The 24,919-nt window shown below is 36.9% G+C and overlaps 1 protein-coding gene and 1 long non-coding RNA gene across 7 annotated transcripts in view; both read left to right on the forward strand.

Moving 5' to 3' along the window:
• LOC141377107 (uncharacterized) overlaps positions 1-24,919 on the forward strand; it is a 477,282-nt gene that overhangs the window by 412,145 nt on the left and 40,218 nt on the right. The gene's annotated exons all lie outside the window — the stretch shown is intronic.
• fam120b (family with sequence similarity 120 member B) overlaps positions 1-24,919 on the forward strand; it is a 39,338-nt gene that overhangs the window by 11,394 nt on the left and 3,025 nt on the right. For 5 of the 6 annotated variants that reach the window (XR_012388535.1, XR_012388536.1, XM_073919504.1 and 2 more), the window contains 4 exons: positions 1,373-1,545; positions 1,849-1,941; positions 17,750-17,956; positions 22,056-22,164. Coding sequence is in view for 4 of the 6 variants with exons in the window: in XM_073919504.1 (XP_073775605.1) it covers positions 1,373-1,545; positions 1,849-1,941; positions 17,750-17,956; positions 22,056-22,164 (582 nt within the window). In the remaining 2 variants the exon portion in view is untranslated. 6 annotated transcript variants of the gene reach the window in all.

Below are 24,919 nucleotides of genomic sequence, written 5' to 3' on the forward strand. Positions count from 1 at the left end.
AGAGGGAATTAATCCGTCAGTGCTCTTTGGATAAGGAAGTTTTAAAGATACACAAAAAAAACATTAGTCCAAGGCACTCAAACATTTTAAGAGCCTTGGACTAATATTTTTTTCACATAGTATTGCCCTTTGGCGATAGGAACAGGCAAAGCAACAGACGATAATACTTGCATTTTTCCCAGAGAACAAATAAACTACAGCATGCCTTGATCTTCCAATTGCAAAAGTTTTCACCCCCCTATTTTTTATGCATTGTATATCCTTCTGGACCATCAGCAAGTGTTTGAACCTCTTTTTTATTTTAAAAGTTGTGTTTGAACCTCTTTTTTATTTTAAAAGTTGGTTTTGAATCCCTCAATTGTTCTCAGTGTGAAAAGATGAATCTCTCAATCATACAGTCTCTGCTGGAAACAGTTCAAATCTGCATAAATATGCTGAAAACGGAAGAATCTTACAGACATGGAGAATTTTGAATGTTGTTTAAACAAGGGGCTTGTGAACAACCACTACAAAGCAAAAAAAGAAAAAAATTCTAGATCATTCAGCTAACCACACACAGTTTAAAATACCAAGGCTCTACAAATGTTTGCACCGAGTTATTTTGTTGATTTCAGCTGAGATTTTGTCTTGTGGGCCATGTAAAGATGTTTTATGTTCAATATTTTACTCGGGACATTAGGTATTCTGTGTTCACTCTCATTTTGTCAATATGATTCACATTTTTACAGGTTTAAAAACTTGGGCTTTGTCTCATGTTTTAAGCATTGCTCCCTTTCTTCATTTAATGTTGATAATATCTGAGATCTGTGCTCTGTTGTTGCTGTACATAATTCTTTTTGTTTGCTTTGCACAATTTGTACACACAGATGCTTTTCGTGATGAAAAGATAAAGCCTGTTTGGTTCGATCAGAGTATTTTGCTGAAAATGTAAACCTGTTGTGAATATTAAATGTTATGTTCAGCTATGTTCCTGTGAGTGCAAGCATTATTTATGAACAATCCGTGAATGATTGTAAAAATCGTAACCGACATAAATCAGAATCCTTAAAGCTGCTTAACTATTTAGTGTAGGGCTTCATAACATTTAAAAATGAATATTCATCAAACTAATTTGAATATTAGTTAAAGACAACACAAGTAAACACATCAAGCAAGTTTTTAAATGAAGGCTTTTATTATTTAGGGAAAACTAAATTCAAATCTACATAACCCCCACCACCCCCTGTTAAAATATAACTATGGTTTAGTACACCAGAGTTCAATTTATCTAGCCATACCCAGGCTTGTATGAGTTACCCTAATATAACCTTCATTTATTCTCATGCACATCAACCCCCAAAAGTAAAATCTGTGCTCAAATTGTGCTCAACAGAAGGGCCTCTTGATCTGAGGTCTGTGTGGTTCAAGACGGACCCTGAGGTGAAAACAATCAGAACATCAACACTCCTGGACATCTTTGACCTGTACGAGTTCACTGAAGAGCTGAAATACTTTGACAGCCCTTTGATTGCAGTGATTTGTCTTGTAACCTACATCGCCATTCAGGTGTGTTTAACTTTTCATCATCGGGGCTTTCACTTGAATGTAAACAAATGGCTTTGTTCGGGTCAGTTGGCACCACATACGCTCTGCTATCCTTTATTTATTAATGATGTGTGTGTGTGTGTGTGCTCGCTGCATGTCAAAAGAGTTCAACAGTGTCTCTGTTTATTGTGCCTTATCAGACACCCTATGCATTGTGTTCAGGTGTGTGTGTGTGTGTGTGAGGGGGGCTGCTTGTTGTGTATACTTGAGTGTGATTTTAACAGCTTGCGTGTCAAATAAAAACACTTTTGCTCTTGAATCTAGACGAGACAGCTTTCCCTGGAAGACGTAGATGCATATCTGAGCCAGGCTGTTTGTGTCAGATTCAAGTCCTTCAGAGAAACGCAACAGCTCAGGGTGAGTCATTCGAGACGCCTCTGCCTTTTCTGAAAGCATTGTGTTTTACGCTCACACACACACACTCGCCCGTTTTAACTGGCCTCAGTTTTTGGAGGCTTCTACAAAACATCTGAGGTCATGTGTGTTATTTTGTAATAGCAAAAAAGAGAGAAATAAGACAAGCTATTTTCACTGTTTCTACAGGTTGTCTGCAAGTATTAAAGGGCACCTATGTTGAAAAATCTACTTTTCAAGCTATTTGGACAGACATATGTGCATATATAGTGTATAGACCATAATATTGGGGTGAAATAAACACACCCAGTCCTTTTTTTTTCAATTAAACAACATAAAAACGGTGGACCAATTAGAGAGGTTTTCAGACCGACCGCAACTTTATGTAGGAGTGCGATCCCCCCGCCCACCGAATTGATTGACAGCTGCGCGCATTAACATGTTCCGGTAGTCACGTGTATATGTCAACAAGACCAGGCAGACATACGCAAAGCAACCGGGAATAAATGGTCTGTTCTGTTCGCTAGGATCAGCAATCATCATCAAATGTGATTAAGAGTAAGTTTCACATGTTTAAAGTGTTTTAAAACAGAGTATGTGTGTAATTAATTACAGCGATTTACTTCAGCGTTACTTCATCAGCACAGCCGCGTGTCAGAACAATTATAAAGGAAGACGCTTCAATCCCGGTTTGTGGAAGTTAAATCAGGTTTATTTTGTAGATTAGCATAACAGATATCCACACAGCACTGGAGGTTAGCCTGTATCCTGTCACATCTGAGTGCAAAAACAGTGCTAAGCGTGCTCTGTCTGCCTGCCTGCCTGTGTGTGTGTGTGTCAGCTGCGGTGTGCGTGTGTATCTCTGTGTGTGTGTGTGCGCGCACGTGTGAACTTTGTAACGATATTGTGTGTGACTCATCAATGCAACTTCTCAATACTGATTAGTAAAGATTAGTTCTTACTGTAGTATTTCTCACAAACGCTACGTGAGACCTTCTTCCTTTAAGTCTGTCTGTTGTCTGACGCAGCCGAGGGAGGAGATTAAAGCACGCGGGAAGGCACGTAGAAATAGTAGGTGGGGAGAACTTGCCTTAAAGGCGCAATACGACAAAACCACCCCCTGCTGGAAATCAGTATAAAACAGCATCTTGTAAAAGGTATAATGAAAAATCTGATGGGTGTTTTGAGCTGAAACTTTATGTACACATTCTAGAGATGCAAAAGACTTATATTAAATCTGAAAAAAAGGGTAACCTAGGTGCCCTTTAAAAATTGATAAATCAATTATGAGAAAATTAAGGCCCTTAAAAGGTATTAAAAAGGCTTTTACAAGATCTTAAATTTTGTTCAAGCGTTGTCCAAAGTGACTCCAAAAAAGCATAAATACACTTGTTTTCCCCTTAATATTAACAACGGCGTGCTCCATCCACGTGATTGGTTTGGGCCGGGGCACGTCCGGCCAAGCTCCTCCGTCCGGGTGATGTCACGTAATTTTCATGATGCTAAAGGAAAACATTTGTTTCTAACGTCCTGGAAGCAGACATTTATGAGGGTACGTCACGATTAAAAAAATGAAGTGATGTTTTGTACAGTTTGCCGTCAGTTTGGCAGGTCAGCCATCTTTTGCTTTGCAATAAAATATCTGCACATTTTGCTACATTTGTTTGCAAAACACTTTGAATTTTGTTTATTACACACTTATTAACATTTTTAAAATAATTAAATTCTAGATTTACAAACATTTTGACACATTTCTTTTTTAAATTTGTGGCTAGGAAATAGCTATTAATTTTTTTTGGTAGGGCCAGTGAAAATATTGGCAGTGCAAGTAAAAATCTGAACCACTGATTCTTCCACCTTTATCCAGAATGGGCGGCACGGTGGCCCAGTGACTAGCACTGTTGCCTCACAGCAAGAATACCAAGGGCGTTGGGTCCTCGCTGGGCCACCTGGTATTTCTGTCGGAGTTTGCATTTTCTCCCCATGTCCGCGTGGGTTTCCCCCGCATTCCCCGGTTTCCTTCCACCATCCAAATATGCTCTATATTATAGATAAAATAAGTCTTACTCTCAGGAAGTTCACCTTGGCCTCAACAGCAAGGGAGTTTGAGAGTGACCTGAGCTCAATCTCCCCTCGACCTGCGAAAAGGGGGAGCCCTGGGCTCGAGGATCCCTTGAGCTCAGGGCTCTCTCCCGGGACAGCACGCCAAACAAGCTATGTGTAAATTGTGAGCTAAGCGTGAACTTTTGAATGTTAATTTAAGCTATATATTAGCTAAGAATTTAAACAAACTGTTGTGATTATCTGCGTTCTTACATACATAATTATTTTAGTCATTTGTAATAATTCGTCTAACATATCTTTTGTTTACATTGCACTGAAAGCCAAGCACAACTCTCACCACTACACTCTCATTTCTACTATGTGCACCTGTAGGGCGCGTGTGCGTCGGTCTGCTTGCGAGCCATGCACTCAGCCCTCCCAATATGCACACATCTTCATTGGAATTAATGTACTTGCTTGCAGAAAAGATGCAATATGTCAACGGCTTGCTGCTATAGTTAATCAAATGTGTGTGCATATTGGCATAACTTTGGTTAGTTGCAGCAGCTTTTTTTCCATGTGACAGAAAAGCGGCATTGAGAAGCCATTAAGGAATAAAAGCGAGGTTAATAGTGAAATCGGCTAATCGATGCATACCTTTTAACGATATCAGTGCATTGTACAGAAGGCCTCTTCTACAAACATATCTAAATGTTTTGGCTGCTCGCACCCCTCGCTTAATGTCAGGTGACTCACTCTCTGAGTAGCCTTTAACTGCAGCTTGTGCTGTATTGAACAGACGCACGCCACTTCATAACTGTAGTGACTGTTTTTTGACTGTACTCAATTTATTTTTGATGTCTTGGTCACTCTAGTTGGATTGCCAGAACAAGTTGCCTCTGGGGCCGGGTTCAGCCCGCAGGTCACCAATTGAATAGCCCTGTCATAGACCATTCCCCCAAGGAAATCAGGATAGATCAAGTTAGTATTGACTGAAGAGCTACAGTAGATCATAAACACAGTGCTCAGCAACATAGAGACGCAACAAATGAAGCCTTTTTTTTCTTTAGAGATGCATCAGATTCTTTTGCTATTTGAAAAAAAAGAGACCGGAGGGGTAATTTCTGGTTGCTTTGCGACATTCCTCCCAAAAACTACTCTAATTGTGGTCTGAACCTGAGAGCGATGCTCTGGTGACGGGCTCCGCGTCGTCCCCGCCGGCGACCACAGGGCTATTTCAGCTCCCACCCTAATTTAAGCCTCCTCTGCGTGCTATTTTAGACCCAGCCACCAAGGGCGGCCTGTGGTTTCGCAGTGCTTGGATTGAAAGCACAGATAATGGATGATAGAGGGACAAATTAGAGCCTCTTGGGAGATATCCAGGAAGCCACCTCCTAATTTACGGATCCTCCTGTGTCTACTGCTGTCGGTTTTACGTCTGGTGTGAATCCCTCCAGTCTGTTGTATTCAGCTGCTGATGCATGTCTCAGCCTTGACTCACCAAACGTCAATATAGATGAGCTGTTAAGCTGTTTGGGTTGTCGACGTGACGTTGCGTTTTCACTGTCCATTTTAAATTGTCATAAATAATTTAAATTAGGTTTCTATCAGGGTGCACACAATGGCACTTCAAGTCGTTGACAGGGCGCCGCGGACAGCCGCTGACTTGAAGCGCCGTTAGGGCTGCTCGATTTTGGGAAAAATCATAATCACGATTATTTTGGTCATAATTTAATCACGATTATTTAAAACGATTACTGTTGAAGTAAAAATTATTAGCGCTCCTGAGAATATGTTTTTTTTTTTATAAATATTTCCCAAATGATGTTTAACAGAGCAAGGAATTTTAACAGTATTTCCTGTAATATTTTTCTTCTAGGCTTATTTGTTTTATTTTGGCTAGAATAAAAGCAGGTTTAAATATTTTTAAACCCATTTTAAGGTCAATATTATAAGCCCCCTTAAGCAATATATTTTTTGATTGTCTGCAGAAGAAACTACTGTTATACAATGAACTGCTTAATTACCCTTATTAAGCCTTTGATTTGCACTTTAATCTGAATGCATGTATTTAGAAAAATATCTAGAAAAATGTTATGTACTGTCATCATAGCAAAGATAAAAGAAATCAGTAATCAGAAATGAGATATCAAAGCTATTATGTTCAGAAAAAAAGTAAAAAAAAAAACTTCTTTCCATTAAACAGAAATTGGGCAGGAAAAGGATTGCTAATATTCAGGAGGGCTAATAATTCTGACTTCAATGTATACATACAGTTATTTTCCTCCCTGCAAAGAAAAGATAAATAAATACAATAGAATAAAAATATGAAACAAACTGTGCTTTAAGCATCTTCACTGTAAGAATAAAACTTTAGCTAAAAAAGTCCTTCAGTCAAGAGCAGTGAGGGATTTTCTCGTTTTGTTTGATTAATGATAAAAACAACATCGCGCGCTGTCTCTTTAATGATTTCTCTTTCACGTGTCTTTTGATCCTCAACTCGTAACTCATTTGTTTATTAAACAAATTAAGGTTATTATAAGTAATCACTAAACACCGCGTTTTGACACCTATTTGACCATTAAAGTGCTCACATTAAGATGACTTTAGATGTCTGCGCCTCGTCCGTTTCGTGAGGTGCGCGCGCGGTCAGCGGAGGTGTGCGATCCGGCGTCAGGCGCGAGTATAATTCCAGCTTCAGTGTGCGAATGAGACCGAATGCTGACCGGCCGCATGCTTCTGGGTGTCTGCGCGTGCCGCACATACATAAGCACGCGGTCTTTCACGCTTTTAGGAGCAACAGCTGGAAAGGGGGTGGTAAATGATGCACTAATCGTTTATCTCGATTAATGCTTTTTCATAATCGTTTGAAGCCAAAATCGAAATCGGATTTTCGATTAATTGCACAGCCCTAAGCGCCGTTGTGTTTACCCTGATAGAAACCTATGTTTAGAATTCTAAAATGCATGGCGCTCCGTGGCACGACGATTCAGGACACTTCATGTTTCTGCAGCACCACAGAGAGTGTCTGGTGTGCCATGTTGCAGCTACGAGTGGCGCATCCAGTGCCTCAGTCAAAGTTAATTCAGTGTGCGTGGTTATTAGTCTTGGTGTACAAGCTCGGCACTTGAAACTAGCACACAGTTGGCTGTAAAACTATACAAGGACAAATGATTGTGTAGTCTCTGCTTGGTCTGTGTCCGAGTCGTACATGTACGCCTGAATGCTGATCCTCTCGTGTAGCTCAGCTTCTCTCTGTCTGCCTGTCTGTTGCAAACACAGAGCGTGGGAGCTCTTGGCTCCGCCCCCTCGTTATGTTGGGCGGGACGCTGAAACTAATTTTCATGTGAAGCAACACACCCCTAAATCAGCGAGCTGTGTACACACCCACAACATGACACTTTTGAACACATTATAATAAAAACATCTGAACTGTGTGTTGAACTGAACCTAAACTGGCACACTCAGAAGCACCATCATATTAATATTAAATCATTAAAAAGTGGTAAACTATGTGCCCTTTAAGAGTTGTTTTTCTTTATTTTTGCATGTCACACCATGGGATATTTTTACAGTACAGTTGACAGAATTGTGTTAGCAACCCCTTACATTCCCTCAGACATCAAACTGCTTACTAACATCTATTAATGTAGAGTTAATGCTTAACAAATAACGAATTAACTATTTGCTAACGCTTAATACATGATCTGTAGTTTGTAATGATTATAAAGTGTTACTGCCTAGTTGCTCATACAGCTCAAATCTTTGTTTATTTGTGCTTATGTGGTTCCCGGGCAGTGGTGGAAAGAGTACTGAAAAACCATACTCAAGTAAAAGTACCATTACTTGCCTAAAAATGTATGAGTATGAGTAAAAAGTAGCCCTTTTAAAAGTACACGAGTAGTGAGTATTACGCTGTGAAAAGCTGATGTGTTTACATGTAATTTGTGGATGTGTGTAAACGTAACATTCTGTAGTGCATTTAATTATAGCCCAGCAGGCACACAACGTCATAGGACGTTAATATTAGGTTAGATTTAGGTTGTGGTGTCAAGTGACCAAAATTCAATGTCTAGCCAGCGTCTAAGGATAACGTTATTTTGATGTCTAATAACAACGTTAAATAACATTGATATTTGGTTGATTTTAGGTTGTGTTAGAAAATGACCAAAATCCAATGTCGAGCCAACATCTTAAACCAACATCCAATTGACGTCAAATACTGATATTGATTTTGGACGTCTTCTTGGACACTTTTAATGCTTCCAAACAGTTTGCTGCATTTATAAATCGTCCATGTCTTGAGGTAGTTCATTATGAGGCGAATTACCTTCTATGTGTGATTTGATTGGACAGGAATCACAGGACTGATTTTTCTAATCCCCATAGACAAGAAAAATAAAGTAGTGACTGCAGGTTGAAGGAAAGTAAAAGTACAGATACTGCACTAAAAATGTACTCAAGTAAGTAATTAATTACAGTAATTTTAGTATTTATAATTAGTTGCTTTACACCACTGTTCCCGGGCACAGACTGGGCTCTATGTTGACGGTCCATGCGCAGAGCGCAAAACACAGGGCGCAAACGCTTTCAGGGCGTGTCAGAACGCATTTTTGCTAATTTAAGGACGGGAAAATCTGCTTTGCGCCATGGTGCATGGTCTTAAAGGGTTGAGTTTATTTTCTTAATGAGTTATAGGTGTGTTTTGAGAATAAACCAATTAGAGCCTCATCTCCCATTCCCTTTAAGAGCAGCTGCGTCGCGCCATAAGCGCATTTTGACGTAAAGTAAGTTCACTTTCGCTTTTGCTCTCGTGGATAGGGAAACCTTTACGCACAGACATCAATTAGCCTATAAATAATTAATTTCGTTTGTTAAGTGCAAAGATTTGTTTCAAAACTATTTCAAAATTCAGTTCTAATTTCCAGCAAACTAATAAATGAGCAATAATAACCAAGTGTGGTCAAAATACTGAGTTATTTCCAAATACACCTGCTATGCCCCATATGGTCTAAAATTTGACAGGTGGACTAATCTAAGCTTGTTTTTAATAAAACAAATATAAATATGGATATAATAAATAATACTGATAATAATAATAACATTATACAAAAGCAAATTGAATGAACTGAAAAAGCCTCCCGAGATGAAGAAGGTAAGGCAGTGGTTTTTAAATCTTCATGTAGGCTAGAAATTAATATGTTTTGTAATATTTTAATCATTTATATTTATATTGAAATAGCAACACGCCAAAACACGCCTGCTTTTTCAGACCAGAACGCCTATGGGCGCACATTTGAGCGCAAATGCATTTGCTATTTAAACAGTGTGGCGCAACACCTCAAAATGACCCTTGCGCCGAGCTAAAAGTAGCAAAAGAGTATTGCGCCGCGCCTTGCGCCACATTGCGCCGGGTGTATGATAGGGCCCTTTCAGTCACTCAGGTAGACAACGAGTGACTCTGTATCTTAAACACCCTGTAATGACTGTTTATTGTGAACTTGCTTCCAGTATTTATTTATATATGGTTTGGTGTGTTTACATTTGGGCTGAAGCGAAGTGATACGGCTGGGTTTGTATTGCCCCGCAGTATGATAGTGTGTGTTCAGAAGCAGCAGGTGTCGGGTTGCTGGTTGACCCAGAGGCGTGTGTGTGCGTGCGTGTGCGTGCAGAAGCCGCAGTGGCGACAGCCTGCCGCTGGCCAGATGAAAGTGTGGAAAGCTCTTCTGCCTCCCATGTGCCACGGGGTGGCTGGAGCACCTGTTACACGCGCCATTGTTGTCTCCCATCGGGAGTTACACTGTCACATCTGCCTGAAATGTGAAAAGGGCTGCTGGGAAGGGGGGGGGGGGGGGGGTGTATTAGGAGGCTCTAAGAAGCAGACAGATGGCAGGAGAGTCTCCAGGGGCTGCCTGATTACCCCCTCTAATCTCTTTCCCCCTGTGCTGCTTTGTCATAGTAAGGGAATGTAAACGCAAGCTAAGGATGCCACTACACAGCATCTGTATGGGACGACAGATAATCATAAGCGATTTTAATAAAATCTACTATAAATGCACTTGATAATTATTATTAAAATGTTCTTTTAGTACTTCTGAGGCACAAACAACATCCTCCAATAAACACCTTACAGCATATTATTAAAAAAAATCCAGGTTTTTCAGCAGTGGAAGTCGTCATAGTAAACCTACTGCTGGGAAAATAAGCATTGAACAAGCATTGTCATGTTGTTTTCTGGGAATAAAATTTGTGAAGGAGCTGTTGACGTTGAATTTAATCAGATTTTGGTAAAAACCCAAACAATATAAATATAAAATAAAACAAAAAAATCTGTAAAATGAGTAACAATGTAATTACACACACAGAAAGTACTGAACTACTGAAATGTATTTAATACTTTATATAAAAGACTTTGTTGCTGATGGCAGCTTAAAGGCGCCTCTCATATGAAAAAGGAAGTCACATGGATTGCTCAGGGGTGAGTTGTGATTCTGTGGGTCTCGTCTAACAAATCTGATCTTTAATTTGTATTTTCTATTGGATTCAAGTCAGGTGATTGTCTTTATTTCTCTGAAAGCATTTGAGAGATTCCTCGGCTGTGTTTTGGATCATTGTCTTTCTGAAATGTCCACCCTGGTATCATCTTCATCATCCTGATAATGCAGATGTTGGACTGAAGCAGCTGAAATTAATTTACACTGATGACGGGCAGAGGGTTGCTGAAGAATACTGAGAGATTTCAGCTGCTGTCTGGGCTTTCACTGCCTTTCTACACCTCCCTTTCTTCATGTGTTCAATACTCTTTTCCTGCGCCATTTAATTTTATTACACATAACGTAATTCGATTTGTTTTCTTTGCATATATGGATTTGTTTGGTTGTTACCAACATCCGGTGAAAACTTCAAGTGAACGGCACCTTTAGAAATATGTTTTCTGAGAAAAATGGTGGCATATTCAATACTTATTTTCCCTTCTTTACACTGTAAAAATTTCCCAGAGATGGGTTGCGGCTGGAAGGGCATCAGCTGCGTAAAAACTTGCTGAATAAGTTGGCGGTTCATTCCGCTGTGGCGACCCCGGATTAATAAAGGGACTAAGCCGACAAGAAAATGAATGAATGAATGAACGAACACTGTAAAAAATGCTGGGTTCCACACAATTCTTTCATGTTTCAAGTTAACGTGATTGTTTTGTTTTGTTTTACAAATTTCAGTGGATTGAACATAATTTTTTTTACTAAAAAAAGACTTTTTAAAAATACCTTTTAACTCATTTTAAATAAATAGTTTGAACAAACAACAATAGTTGTTTTTTGAGTGCACACTGTAAAAAAAATGCAGGGTTCCACTCAATTCATTCATGTTGTCCCAACACAAATCAATAGTTAACTTACATTTTTAACAAACTTGTCAACAGCTTCATTACAATATTTTTCCCAGGAAAAAAAAAAACTTGAATACTTTCCCCCCACTGTATATACTGCATGTATAAAATACATTTTCAAAAGAGAATCATCAAATTCACTAGGCGTAAAAACTCTCATTTGAACTCTTTTGCATTGTTCTCCAGATTCAGCAGCAGTCATCCATTATGGTGTGTTGGTGTTTGAATGCAGCTGTAGCTCAAGAAGCAATAATAGAGCAAATCATTCACTTTTATAGTGCTTTGTTTAAAAAAACAGAACCGGTTGTTCATTCCCACCGCTTATAACTGTTTTCAGATAAGCTTGTCAGGTGTTTATTTAGTAAATGTCAAATCGAAAGTTCATTCAAATATTCCGACAAGCCTCATCTTGTGTTTCCCCGAGGGTCTACAGTAGGAACATTGAGCAGATGTGCATCGGTACAGCACAGGTGCTAAGCCTGATCACAGGCCTGTAGTTTGCCATTAACGCTGAGCTGTATGTCCTCAGGGGGTCCAGTGGTCCTTCAGGCATCTGGCCGGAGCGACGCTCATTGTTCGCTGTTGAAATGCTTGCGGAGCAGCTGCTGTTCTGGTTTGTTGTCCTGCTCTATACCTTTACAGCAGCAGGGTGGCATCAGCATTGTCCTCAAAGCCTATTGACTTCCACACCGAGCAATTAGCGGCTTTAAAGGTGCTAAGACTTTTGACGTGTCCTTTTAAGCGCTTTAATCAAAGCCAGTCTACTTCATTCTGCTTTGTAAACCTTATGCATAACAGTGAATGTGATTTAAAGTTCCCCGTGAAATTAAAATAGAGCTTTTTTAGATGTTAGTGTCAGTAAGTTAGTCTTAAAGGGCTCCAATTTTGGCCTTTTTTAACAAGATGTAATAAAAAAGTGTTTTGTGTTACTTTTAGGTCAAAATACCCACTAGTTAATACCATTTTTTTGCGCCTGTGCCTTTAAATGAAAATGAGCTGGTCCTCCCCACCCACTTTTGGGACATTACGCTTCAAAGAAAGATAACCAGGGTTGGATGTCGAGTTGAACATATTAAAGTGATAGACAGCAACTCAGACGTGATGAAACGGAGACCTAAAGTCACAAATACCACAGTAATATGAATGAACCACACATATACAGTTGAAGTCAGAATTAATAGCCCCCCCTGAATTATTACACCCCCTGAATTATTTGCCCCCATGTTTATTTTTCCCAGAATTTCTGTTTAACGGAGAGATGTTTTCAACACATTTCTACACATCATAGTTTTAATAACTCATCTCTAATAACATCTAAAATACGGTGTATTTAAGTGTAAATAACTTTTATACAGTAGAATAAAAACCAAAGTTATGCAAATGTGCATAAAATATAGATTCTACACTTTCAAAGAAACCACTCACCGGGGTCTGGTGCAATGCTAGCCCTTTAAATCTGAAAGCGAAAGTCGATGACGTCACTTAAATGGTTAAAGACAATGTTGTTTCACATGTCCAAGACTTTGATAAAAGGTAAAAAAAAAATCCATACTACAATTACTTTTTATAATTAAATCAAGTCATTTTGTGTGTTTTTTTTCACCTAATCAGTGACATCATTTATGAATTTTGTAATTAAAGAATTAAAATCAGTTTTTTTCAAAGTAATTTAGTAGTTTTAATCAGGACTGAGGTTGATTAACAGATTTTTGCAAACAAAATAAGTGAAAATGTGTATCTGATGCATTTAACAGCAGTATCGTTGAGTTAAAAAAAAAAATCAAAGCATTTTCTTAAAATATGTGTCAAAATAAGATTTGTCATCAAAATTCATTCTGCTAGCTGAAACACAGAAAAAATTATGGTCAAATTAAGACTCAAAATCTCCCCAAAGTGGATGAAAACAACCCCACTTTTGGGACATTACGCTTCAAAGAAGGATAACCAGGGTTGGATGTCGAGATGAACACATTAAAGTGATAGACAGCAACTCAGACGTGATGAAACGGAGACCTAAAGTCACAAATACCACAGTAATATGAATGAACCACACATATACAGTTGAAGTCAGAATTAATAGCCCCCCCCCCCCCCCATTAATTATTTGCCCCCCTGAATTATTTGCCCCCCTGTTTATTTTTCCCAGAATTTCTGTTTAACGGAGAGATGTTTTCAACACATTTCTACACATCATAGTTTTAATAACTCATCTCTAATAACATCTAAAATACTGTGTATTTAAGTGTAAATAACTTTTATACAGTAAAATAAAAACCAAAGTTATGCAAATGTGCATAAAATATAGATTCTACACTTTCAAACGAAACCACTTACCGGGGTCTGGTGCAATGCTAGCCCTTTAAATCTGAAAGCAAAAGTCGATGACATCACTTAACTTGTTAAAGACAATGTTGTTTCACATGTCCAAGACTTTGATAAAAGGTAAAAAAAAAAAAAATCCATACCACAATTACTTTTTATAATTAAATCAAGTCATTTTGTGTGTTTTTTTTCACCTAATCAGTGACATCATTTATGAATTTTGTAATTAAAGAGTTAAAATCCGATTTTTTCAAAGCAATTTAGTAGTTTTAATCAGGACTGTGGTTGATTAACAGATTTTTGCAAACAAAATAAGTGAAAATGTGTATCTGATGCATTTAACAGCAGTATCGTTGAGTTAAAAAAAAAATCAAAGCATTTTCTTAAAATATGTGTCAAAATAAGATTTGTCATCAAAATTCATTCTGCTAGCTGAAACACAGAAAAAATTATGGCCAAATTAAGACTCAAAATCTCCCCAAATTGGATGAAAACAACCCCAACAGTACATAATGGTTTATCTCAACCACTCTTACTGGCAAAGCTGTAAAAAACAAAACTCTATTGGCTATTTTTTTTAAAAGGGGAGTGTCTGCTAGATGTCCAACTCCATCTTACATGTTTCAGTTGAGATTACATCAAACATCGAATAAAAAAAAATGCACATTTCAAAGCATCTTTAAACGCTGTCGTTTCTCTGAAGACGCATAGTTTCTAAGAGGAAGTCAGGCTCGTGTAAACAGAGTAATATTTCAAACCACGGCCTGGCTCTCAATCTGTGCGCCTGGAAGGCATGGGCAGTGGGTTACTGCTGTCGCCTCGGCTTTATCTCCAGCCTCCCTTTTGTTTGCTTTAGTCTAAGCTGTGTTTGAGAGCCGAGCAGGTGGCGGGCCAGTTTTTTACGTTTTGATGTCACAAGCTAATCATTCGCTCTCTCTCTTATCTGCTGTGGGTGGGTGTGGGGCAGCAGGTGACCAGCGGACAGTTTTGGTGGAAAGGGGGGGCTTTGTAAACATCCTCTTATCCGCAAGAGCACTTCAGGTGAGCTCTTGGGTCACACCCTGCTGAAGGACACAATAGGTATTAACAGCAGGAGCAAGCAGAAAACAAGCTACTGTAAAATGGTGTGATTTGAAGGAACAGTTAAGATGAAGCATTTGTAATTATTAACCTAAAGCATCTCCTGGCCTTAGGACTTTGTTTTCTATAAAGAACACAAAAGGAGATGTTTATATAACTGTCCTAGGTTGCTTTTCCAAACTAAAATGGCTAAAAGGCTGCATGATTTGGAGAAAAATCTATGTAAATCCAATGTGTTTGTAAATAAATTAATAAACAAACAGATAAAAGAATGAATGAATGAATGAATGAATGAATGAATGAATGAATGAATGAACAAACGAGCGAACAAATGTATAGATGAATGAACAAACGAATGAACGAACAAACAAATAAAAGCCTCCAACAAATAAAAAGCTTTTAGCTTTCAATTTATTTATCAAATTTAATAATTAGAATTACAACTACTATTACAACTACTAAATCAATAATAATTTTGAAAATATTTAAACAAAAATATTAATAAAAGAATGCATTTATTTTATTATTATTTACAATTATTAAAATGACAAATTATTATTATTATTATTGTTATTATTAAAATTATTAAATGAAAATATAAAAATGACAAAGTAATAAATATATATAAAATAATTATAATATTTGATTATAATTTTTTTATTTAAAAAATATATATTTAATTTTATTTATTTATATTTATATTTATTTTTTATTAATAATTATTATTTTATATAATTATTTTTATTTTATTAATTTTTTATTAATTTATTTATTTATAATTATATGTATTTTATTTTTAAATATATATTTACTGGCTGGGTACTACTCAGATAGACATAACAATATGGAATAAATGACTTTTGTTAATCTTACTTTTCATGCCAACTTTGAGGCAACCCAATCTCGGAGCAGATACGGAATTTGTGTAGAGCACCATTTACTGTAAATCAGCCTTTCTTGCTTGCTGAAAACACTGATGGTTTCAATGTTTTTATTTTTTTAGGCTTTTAGGCTTACTTCTTTCACAAGTAAGCTGTGGGGTTCCACAATGCTCAGTTCTTGGTTCATTGGCTTTCACGTTATACACAGCTACCTGTCAGATATCTTGTCATTGATCCCAGTTGTAAGAGCAACAAATAATAACTCGACTTCTAGTTGATAATTTGGAATAGTGACAGAAGGTAGATTTTTTTAGATGAATCATCTGTTGATTTGCATCCCAATCATCACAAATACTGCAGAAGACCTATTGGAACTGCCATGGACCCACGATTCTGACAGAAATCAGTCAAGTTTAGTGAAGGAAAAATCATGGTTTTGGTTTACATTCAGATCTGCAGAGTGGATGGCAACATCAACAGCCTGAGGTATCAAGACATTTTTGCTGCCTGTTACATTACAAACCACAGGAGAGGGCAAATTCTTCAGCAGGATAACGCTCCTCTTACTTCAGCCTCCACATCAAAGCTCCTGAAAACAAATAGGATCAAGGTGCTTTAGGATTGGCCAGCCCAGTCACCAGAAATAAACATTATTGAACACGTCTGGGGTAACATGGAGGAGGAGACATTGAAGATGAATCCAAAGAATCTTGATGAACTCTGGGAGTCCTGCAAAAACGCTTTCTTTGGCATTCCAGATGACTTTATTAATCAGTGATTTGAGTCATTGCAGAGATGTATGGATGCAGTCCTCCAAGCTCATGGGAGTCACACACAATATTCATTCTTTTTCCAGTACAGCATCACTTTATATTCTATACTGTACATTATTTCTGTTTAGTGACAAGACCTTTGTCTTAGCACAGTCAAATCTTCCTGTCCTAATTAAATCATAAAAAATCAAGGCATGATCATATTTTATTTTGGTAAAATAAGCATAATCTAGAGGTCTTTGCCTTTCATATAAACCTCTTCTGATACCAAATGATCAACTAGAAGTCAAGTTATTATTTGTGGTTCCTAAAACTTGGATTGGTGATAAAACTTTTGTCAGGTAGTGTATATGTTAATAATAGAAATTATCCTTAAAAAAAACATGTAGTTTCCACGGTATTGTCAACGATACACCACTCTATATCTCCTCAAAACCTGATAAACTGTATGAATTATAAAAACTAACAGATTATATCGCCAATATGTAAAATAGCATAACTAATAACTGGTCTCACTTTATATTGTGGCCTTAACTAATATGTACTAACACAGGAATTAATAGTTAGTTACAATGTACTTATTGTGTAAATACATGTATTTACTGTGTACTTATTCTTGATTGAATACATGTATGTAATTACATCTTTAACTTTTGTAATTACATTTGTAAATACACTGTTGACCATCCCTTACACCTTAACCCACCCTTAAACCTACCCATACCACCAAACCTGCCCATAACCCAACCTCTATCCCAACTCAAAAGCACCACAAGTGTTCTCAAATACATTATAAACACAGTAAGTACATTGTATTTATTTTTTGATGTAAGTACATAGTAGTTAAGGACACTTAATATAAAGTGGGACCTAATAACTTTATATCACTATATCAGATAAAGTTTAGGTCTTGCTTATAAGACCCAAAACCTGTTGTGCAAAAATTTGAAATACTGCCCAAACCTTCATGGATGTTCAGTTCTCATTGTCAGTCAAAATTTGAGGGCTATTTTTATGTAGCTACCTGTCATTTGTCAAACATCTGTTTATTCAAATTATGCCAATTGAGTAAAAATACCTGTGGCTATACTTGTATTTTTTGGTTGACATATTTAAATATATGCAAATGTACATTTTATAGCCTGCATTGGAAGTAGTTTACCAAATAAACAGAATATCTGCTGGCCAACACAGCAAATTTACATTGTTTTTTAATGTGGGGAACTTGTGTACCCTCATACAGAGCAATGCTTAATGACTGCAGCTTTGCAAAATGTTGTGTTTTTATGCATTATTTCTGATATCGTGTCATAATCCCTTCCCCATAGATTCCTGTTGTAGACCCCAGGGCCGTCCAGCTCGGCTCGGTCTTTGTGCGCGGTCTGACCTACCTCATCGCAGCCAACAGCGCTTGTGGTTTCCCGTTCCCAATGGATGAGCTCATGCCATGGAAGTGCTTCGACGGCCTGCTCTTCCACTCCAAGTATCTGCAAGCCCACTCAGGCGCTTCAACGGAAGAGCTCCTCGAAGGCAATGTAAGTAACTGGAAAAATGCCACCGGCTCTGTTTAAACTTGGGATTAACATCTGTCGAGGGATGAGCCGCTCACAAGTGGTCAGTTGAGACAGATACTTACGTTTCATTCTCACCACAAACATGACCTCTCGAAGCCACACACAACCGGCCACAAAGAGTACTTGTTTGAGCTAAAATGCTTGATTGACAGATGAGTGGGCGGGCTTTTATGGACGCCTGGGACGCATCAGGACGGATTGGTTTTCACAATACAAATGCAGCTTTGTCACATACATTTCTGATGAAGCTGATCAGATCACCCCCAATGTTTTTAGTTCTGACCACTTGTGCTTGGATCTCGAGAGTATTATTATCAGATGTAAACAGGGCTCCTATGTATGTGTGTGTGTGTGTATGCGTGTCTTATATTGGAGCTTTACACAGGCCTATTAACATGCTAAATGAAAATCAGGTCATTGTATGGCCCACACATATTTTGTTTACTGAATTGGGTTTAACTTTTGTTTACATGTCTATGGTGTACTGGAAAACAGTTACAGAATCTCTTTTGTTTTTGATTGCTTTAATGTTTTTTGGAGGGGGGCAAGGACCAAATCATCTAAATACATTTTTTTCAACCCGCACATATAAACATGGGTTGGTAATTATGAATGCAGTCAAGAACTGAGTCAGACTGTGCAGGGTCACCTCTTGTTCTCATGGAGGTCTTCTTGAACAGATTGCAACAGATCATTATAAGTAACATAAGAATGTTTAAATATCAAAACATCAAACCAAGCGCAATCTCAAAGCTGATGTTGCAGGTCGTATTCTCAGTATTAATTGACTTTTTCTCAGTCGTATTTTAAGTACTTCAATTACTTTATTTTCAATATTCCTAATTGTTTCCTAAAGTACACTACCTGACAAAAGTCTTGTCGTTGATCCCACTTGTAAGAGCAACAAACAATATCTTTTTTTTTTAATTTTTATTTTTTATTAGAATATGCAAAAATCATACAAATACAAGAAAACATCAACAAATAACAAATACAAAGCAACAAAACAAAACAAAAACAACAACAATATAGTCAGGTACTGGTATGTGCGTGAGTGTGCGCTTGTGAGAGTGTTTGCATGTAAAGGTAACTTAGTTTGACAGGTCAGAGTACATACATAAGGAACAATAATAGTCAATAAATGAAGCAAGTGTCACAGATATAAATAAAGCATATAGAAAGAAACCAGTCAGGGGTATGGAGTAACAACAATGCTTATTAATGTGTGATAGTAAAAATTAAAGTAAAAAGAAAGAAAGGACAATAGTAATTAACTGACAGTAAATAACTGACAATAATAATAATAAATCACAAGTGCTACACCAACTACTACTACAGAAAGTTACTTATATTACAACTACTACTGCTTCTACTACAGCCACAACCACGACTAATACTACTACAATGTCTACTAATACTGATACTACTACAACGACTACCACTACTGATACTACTATAGCGTTTGCTACAACTAATACAACAGCATCTACTGCTGCTACTACTACTACCACCACCACAATCACTTCTACTATATCTACATCAACAACATCTACTACTGATATAACTACACCAACAACGACTACTACTACTGTAACAACCACACCATTACTACTTCTGCTACTACTATACCAATGACATCTACTACTACATGAACTACTACTTCAATAATCTCCATAACAATTACTCAATAACAATCGATACTATTACAATGACTACTACTTCAACTACTACTACTACTACAACTACTACCGCTACAACTACAACAACTGCAACCTTAATAATGATAATTGTATAAATACTTGTAATAATGATAATGAAAAGATAACAGGACAAGTTAGAACAGTAATAATAATAATGATTACAAAAAGTAAAAGTAATACCATTTATGACAAAGGTGTCGAGGAGAGGGGAGAATGGGAAATCAGGGAGAGGACAAGTAATAATAATAATAATAATAACAATAATAATAATAAATAATAATAATACTAGTAAGTATTAAGTAGAAGGGGAAAGAGGAAAAGAGAAAATAAACTAATAATAATAAACAAAAATTAATAATATAATAATAAATAAATAAATAAATAAATAAACAGAAGAGAAAGGGGAGGAGTAGAAGAAAAAGAAAAGAAGCAAAAAGAGTGAAAAAAAATAAAGTTCATCAAACAAAGCAATGAGAATAAGCAAAAAAATGAATAAACAATATCTTGACTTCTAGTTGATCATTTGGAAAAGTGGTAAAAGGTCGATTTTTCAGATGAATCATCTAATCATTACAAATATTGCAGAAGACCTAGTGGAACCCGCGTGGATCCACGATTCTCATAGAAATCAGTCAAGTTTGGTGAAGGAAAAGTCATGGTTTGGGGTACCAACGGACCACTCCGACAGTGAAACAGACCACTCCAATGTAGCAGGCGAACTCATTTGTTCAAAATGACAGAATCGCTCAAGAACGACCCATCACTGACGCGACATGGAGGAACATGCAGTGCCTGTGTTGTATCGAAATCTGACTCCTGGGCAGTGTTGCCAGATTCGGTGGTTTCCCGCCCAATTGGGCGGTTTTGTATTTGTTTTTGCAGGCTAAAAAGTGACATAGGCGATAGTGAAAATTTGGGCGGTTTTGCAACGCCGTGCCCGCTAGTCCTGGTCTTCACTTATAAACCTGTTATGATCTCCCAAAGAAATGCTATAGCCTGCATTCTTCACATACAGACAGTTGACTGATTCACATACAGTAGCTGACTGATCTCCCCCCGCCCCCTCCTACAATCAGTCAGCTACATCTGGCAACACTGGTCCCGGGAAAAATCGGACTCCCCCTCGTGTACATGCACTTCACACAGCGATTTATCGGAAACCTTTTAACGATCAATTCTTCCGCAGTTGACAGCAAGAACGAACATAGAAGCGTTTTCAAATTGACAAGCAGCACCTGAATGTGTTCAAAAGAATTGAAAACGCCAAGATGGTATGAATTTATACCGCATTTCGAAAGTGAAACCTCCTCATATTCACTGATTATAAGTTTCAGTATTTATTACACGACAGTCTATTCTTTACATTTACACATTATAACACATTTAGCTCGGTGTTCTGGTCTGTTATAATGTCTGTTTACATTTATATGCTTCACCAGCATTTTATCACAGTACTCTGCCACAATTTCGTTACCTCTCATATCTATAGTCTGTTTGTTTTCATCTCCTTATTTAATATTCAGTAAAACAGGTTTAGTCAAAACAAAACAAAAGAAGAAAAACCTGTACTGTATTATATTTTTCAAAGTTATTTTGTAGCTGTTATTATTATTATTTTGCAGCTGTTTATTTGTAAACATAGAGGGAAACCCTTGTGTTTGAATTATATTTTGCTCAAAAACTGTTTAATAAAGTTTTAATCAAGGCTTTAACTCTCAGGTAACCATTTATAAGAAAATACCGGATATATAATGTATACCATCATTCCTCCTTAAAATACAGAGATATGATTTTTGGCGATCTGCAGAGTGGATGGCAACGTCAACAGCCTGAAGTGTCAAAATATTTGTGCTGCCCATTACATTACAAACCACAGGAGAGGGCAAATTCTCCAGCAGGATAGCGCTCCTTCTCATACTTTAGCCTCCACATCAAAGCTCCTGAAAGCAAAGGTCATCAAAGGTGCTCCAGGATTGGCCAGCCCAGTCACCAGACATGAACATTATTGAGCATGTCTGAGGTAAGATGGAGAAGGAGGCATTGAAGTTGAATCCTAAAAATCTTGACAAACTCTGGGAGTCCTGCAAGAAATCTTTCTTTGCCATTCCAGATGACTTTATTAATAAGTGATTTGAGTCATTGCAGAGATTTATTGATCCTCCAAGCTCATGGGAGTCAAACACAATCTTTTTCAAGTGCACCCTCATGACTTTATATTCTGTAACCGTGTATACATTCTTTTTGTGACTATTGTGTGAGTTTCATCAATTATAAATAAATGTATTGGAGGGAGATTTGGAATTCTGCATCGTATATTTATTATTATTCTTTAAATATGACTTTTATGTGTTGTGTTTTAGTCCTCCTGGACGTCTTTGTTCCAGTCTGTCAAAGAGCTGGTGCTGGAAGTCTGCAGAAAGCACAACAGTCCCGTCCACAGCCGACCGCGCAGACGACAATACAGAGACGGTGCGCATCACTCTCAATTCCCCAGTTAATTTCTTTTACTTAATAGAAGCAATCTTTTACATTTTCTACATCATGTAATGTAGCTGAAAACATTCATTGTGGTCAGAATTATTTCAGAGAACGATATATTTGTAACACTTTACTTGAAGGGCGTGTTAATAAAACTGACCATGACCTTAAATGTATACATTATTATAGAATTATATTTTTAAATATATACATTATTAGAACAGTAACGTTACATCGAGAAGCGGTGAACCGATAATACTGTGCATGCGTCTAACAGTTCATGCGTGAACCAAACACAGTACAGCCTGCTGTGTGACTGAACAGAACTTGGAACAACTGCAGCGCGGGTAAACCGAGGGCTTAAATGAGAGGATCTGGTGAAAAACGTCAGTTTATTTCATAACAGACAACCGTAATGGAATTTAAATAAGTGAAGCATGATTCAGTTGGGTTTACACTTAGTAAAACTTTACCGTAAGACTTTTTTCAGATCTTGGTGATGTTTTAACTGACTGAAATTACTATTGCTGGCTACATGATGTTGAGTCCTAACATCCATGTTAGAAATCTGAATTTCCCATCTCCAGGGCCGGATTAATAATTCAGATGCCACTGGGCACAATGTCTTGTAGGCCCCCTATTGCTGCACCCGATAGTTGAATTGAAAAATAAGATTAATATATTTGTTAAATAAAATTAATCTATAATGTATTGACCACATTTTAAAATAAATGATATACAGTACATATATTTCTAGTTTACACAGATTTAACTTATTTTTAAAGCATTTAAAGCAAACTTTGAAAAAACAAATTGCTAATACAACTAGGGGAAGTTAATGGATTTTAATATACTTGTTCAAGTTCACTGAAGCAGTACTAAAATTTATATTTAAGGGTGTTTTTAATGTATAACTTCTACAAACTTATAATGCACATGATTCGGATATAACACCTCTCCAATCCAGTTCTAGGAATTTTGAGTCCTCCATAATACACACAGTTATTAATGATTCCTACTTGTCTTCCTCGTGATGAAGAGTAGGCAAAACCTAAGCGCAGACTGGCCCCTGGGATTGTGCCCATAATGCCCATTGGTTAATCCGGCCCTGCCCAATACTACTGTGTGTCTAACCTCGCAAGCAGCCTTGCTCACATATTGTACATAGGGCTGCTATCTTGTGGGAGGCTGTATTTGAATTTGAGGATGGGTTGATGGTTGTGGTAGATGATAGTGTTCATGTGTTTTCTGAATACATGTTTCAAAAAATGTATGACTGCGTTTTTATTATACAATATTTATCCTGTTATCCAAACAAATATCCTCATTTAGAAAAAAAAACAAACAAACTAATACTGAAACTAATAAAAACTAAACCAAAACTAAAACATTTTAAGATATAGAAACTAATAAAAACTAGGAAATCTGCCTCTAAAACTAAATAAAACTAACTGAATTTGAAAACAAAAAATCAAAACAAAATAGAAACTAAAACTAATGAAAAATCCAAAACTATTATAACCTCGATTGTCAGGCATGAAATCTCCTTCATATTCATGATCTGTCAAGTCATATTTGTCTTATAAACACCTCCTTCAAGTAGAGTGTATTTTTTATTATTATTATTATTATTATTTTTGTATTCTGTGGATATCTAAGGAGATTTCTGCAGATTTGGATTTTTGTGGACCTGGTTGTGACTCAAACAAATGGAATACAAATACACGCTGAGATGTCCAGGTTTTGTGCACGTAAACAATACCCAGCGGTCTTCATAACACCCTCCATCTGGTCTGCGACAGTGGAAACAATCGGTTTGGCACACTACCTCAGATGGAAAGGATGCTTTGTCATAACAAGAATAATTCTGGGTTACTTTTTATAGGTAGCAATCTATATTAAGTAACATAACAAGACAACGAAATTACAACGTGGTGACTGTTACAAACTCCTTGAGCCCCTTTTGCTTTTTACCACCATCCAGAGTTTTGTGGTTCTGTCCTAAGATTAAAAGAGACCTTATGGTGAAATTGTCTCCATCTGGTTTCCTTCTTGATGTCGACCAGCTCATGAACTGCTGGTGTTGTGTTTTGGAGGCAAAAAAGAAGGGCTGTTTTTTGCCATCAGATATTTTAGTCGGATTATGGCCATGTTTTGAATCTCAAGATTTGTCTTGTTAGATTGATGTTCGTTTGTTTATGCTTGTTTTCACCAGTCTGGAATTTACAGATCACTTTATTTTGTCATACGCCGCAAAACAGAGCAAAACATGTTTTGTAGAATCATAACAATCTAAAGAATTGAATGTAGGATTTTGTTAGGAAATGTTTTTTAAAAGATACTAAACATGATCATATATATATATATATATATATATATATATATATATATATATATATATATATATATATATATATATATATATATATATATATATATATATATATACACACACACACACACACACGCACACAGTTGAAGTCAGAATTATTAGCCTCCCTTTGAATTTTTTTCTTTATTTAATATTTCCCAAATGATGTTTAACAGAGCCAGGAAATTTTCACAGTATGTCTGAGATAATATTTTTTCTTCTGGAGAAAGTCTTATTTGTTTTATTTCGGCTAGAATTAAAGCAGTTTTTAATTTTTTAAAAACATTTTATTTTGGTTTTCAATTGTCTACAGAACAAACCACTGTTATACAATAACTTGCCTAATTACCCTAACCTGCCTAGTTACCTAATTAA

The sequence above is a fragment of the Danio rerio genome, chromosome 13 (genome assembly GCF_049306965.1).
Source record: "Danio rerio strain Tuebingen ecotype United States chromosome 13, GRCz12tu, whole genome shotgun sequence".
NCBI classification, from domain to species: Eukaryota; Metazoa; Chordata; class Actinopteri; order Cypriniformes; family Danionidae; genus Danio; species Danio rerio.